Source organism: Meleagris gallopavo, unplaced genomic scaffold (genome assembly GCF_000146605.3).
Source record: "Meleagris gallopavo isolate NT-WF06-2002-E0010 breed Aviagen turkey brand Nicholas breeding stock unplaced genomic scaffold, Turkey_5.1 ChrUn_random_7180001881242, whole genome shotgun sequence".
Classification (NCBI taxonomy): domain Eukaryota; kingdom Metazoa; phylum Chordata; class Aves; order Galliformes; family Phasianidae; genus Meleagris; species Meleagris gallopavo.
The window spans coordinates 1-478 of NW_011145423.1; the positions used below are offsets into that span (position 1 = coordinate 1).

Sequence of the window (478 nt, forward strand, 5' to 3'; positions counted from 1 at the left end):
GCCGCGTTGGGGCCCTTTGTGGGGGGGACGTGGCTGAGGCCTAAAGGCCGCGATGAGGCCCAGTGCTGCGAGGCGGCTACAGGTAGGCCCGGAAATGAGGCGGGGGGCGGGTCAAAGGTCAAAGGTCAAGCGTGGTTAAACCCATCCCCCCCCCCCGGTCACAGGACGGGTGCTGGGGTCGGTGCTGCGGGGGGGTCCCGAGGAAGTGGCGGCCGCCGTGGGGCGGCGGAGGCGGCGGCGGCTCAATGGGGGAAAATGGCGGCGGAGGAGAGGGCGCTGAGATTGGAGCGGTGAGCGGCCCCATCAAACCTCACGTGACCTCCGAACCCGACCCCGTAACCTCGTTGACCTCTGACCTCCGCTCCCGATAGGTTGGCGGAAGTGTTAGAGCGGAAGGCGGAGGTGGTGGCGGAAGTGGAGGCCGTGGCGCTGGGGCGGCCATGTTGGGTGGGAAGCGGCGATGACCTCAGCCTGGGGA

The 478-nt window shown here is 69.0% G+C and overlaps 1 protein-coding gene across 1 annotated transcript; it reads left to right on the forward strand.

Moving 5' to 3' along the window:
• On the forward strand, positions 1-478 carry LOC104916295 (glycine-rich cell wall structural protein 1.0-like). Its single transcript, XM_010727341.2, has 3 exons — positions 1-82; positions 165-290; positions 372-478. The coding sequence occupies exons 1-3, from the start codon at positions 53-55 to the stop codon at positions 462-464; spliced, it is 249 nt and encodes an 82-aa protein (XP_010725643.1). The 5' UTR covers positions 1-52; the 3' UTR covers positions 465-478.

Coding starts and splice junctions, on each gene's coding strand:
- LOC104916295 (XM_010727341.2), top strand. CDS start 53: ATGAGGCCCAGTGCTGCGAGGCGGCTACAG. Junction 83..164: donor GTGCTGCGAGGCGGCTACAG/GTAGGCCCGGAA, acceptor CCCCGGTCACAG/GACGGGTGCTGGGGTCGGTG. Junction 291..371: donor AGGGCGCTGAGATTGGAGCG/GTGAGCGGCCCC, acceptor CGCTCCCGATAG/GTTGGCGGAAGTGTTAGAGC.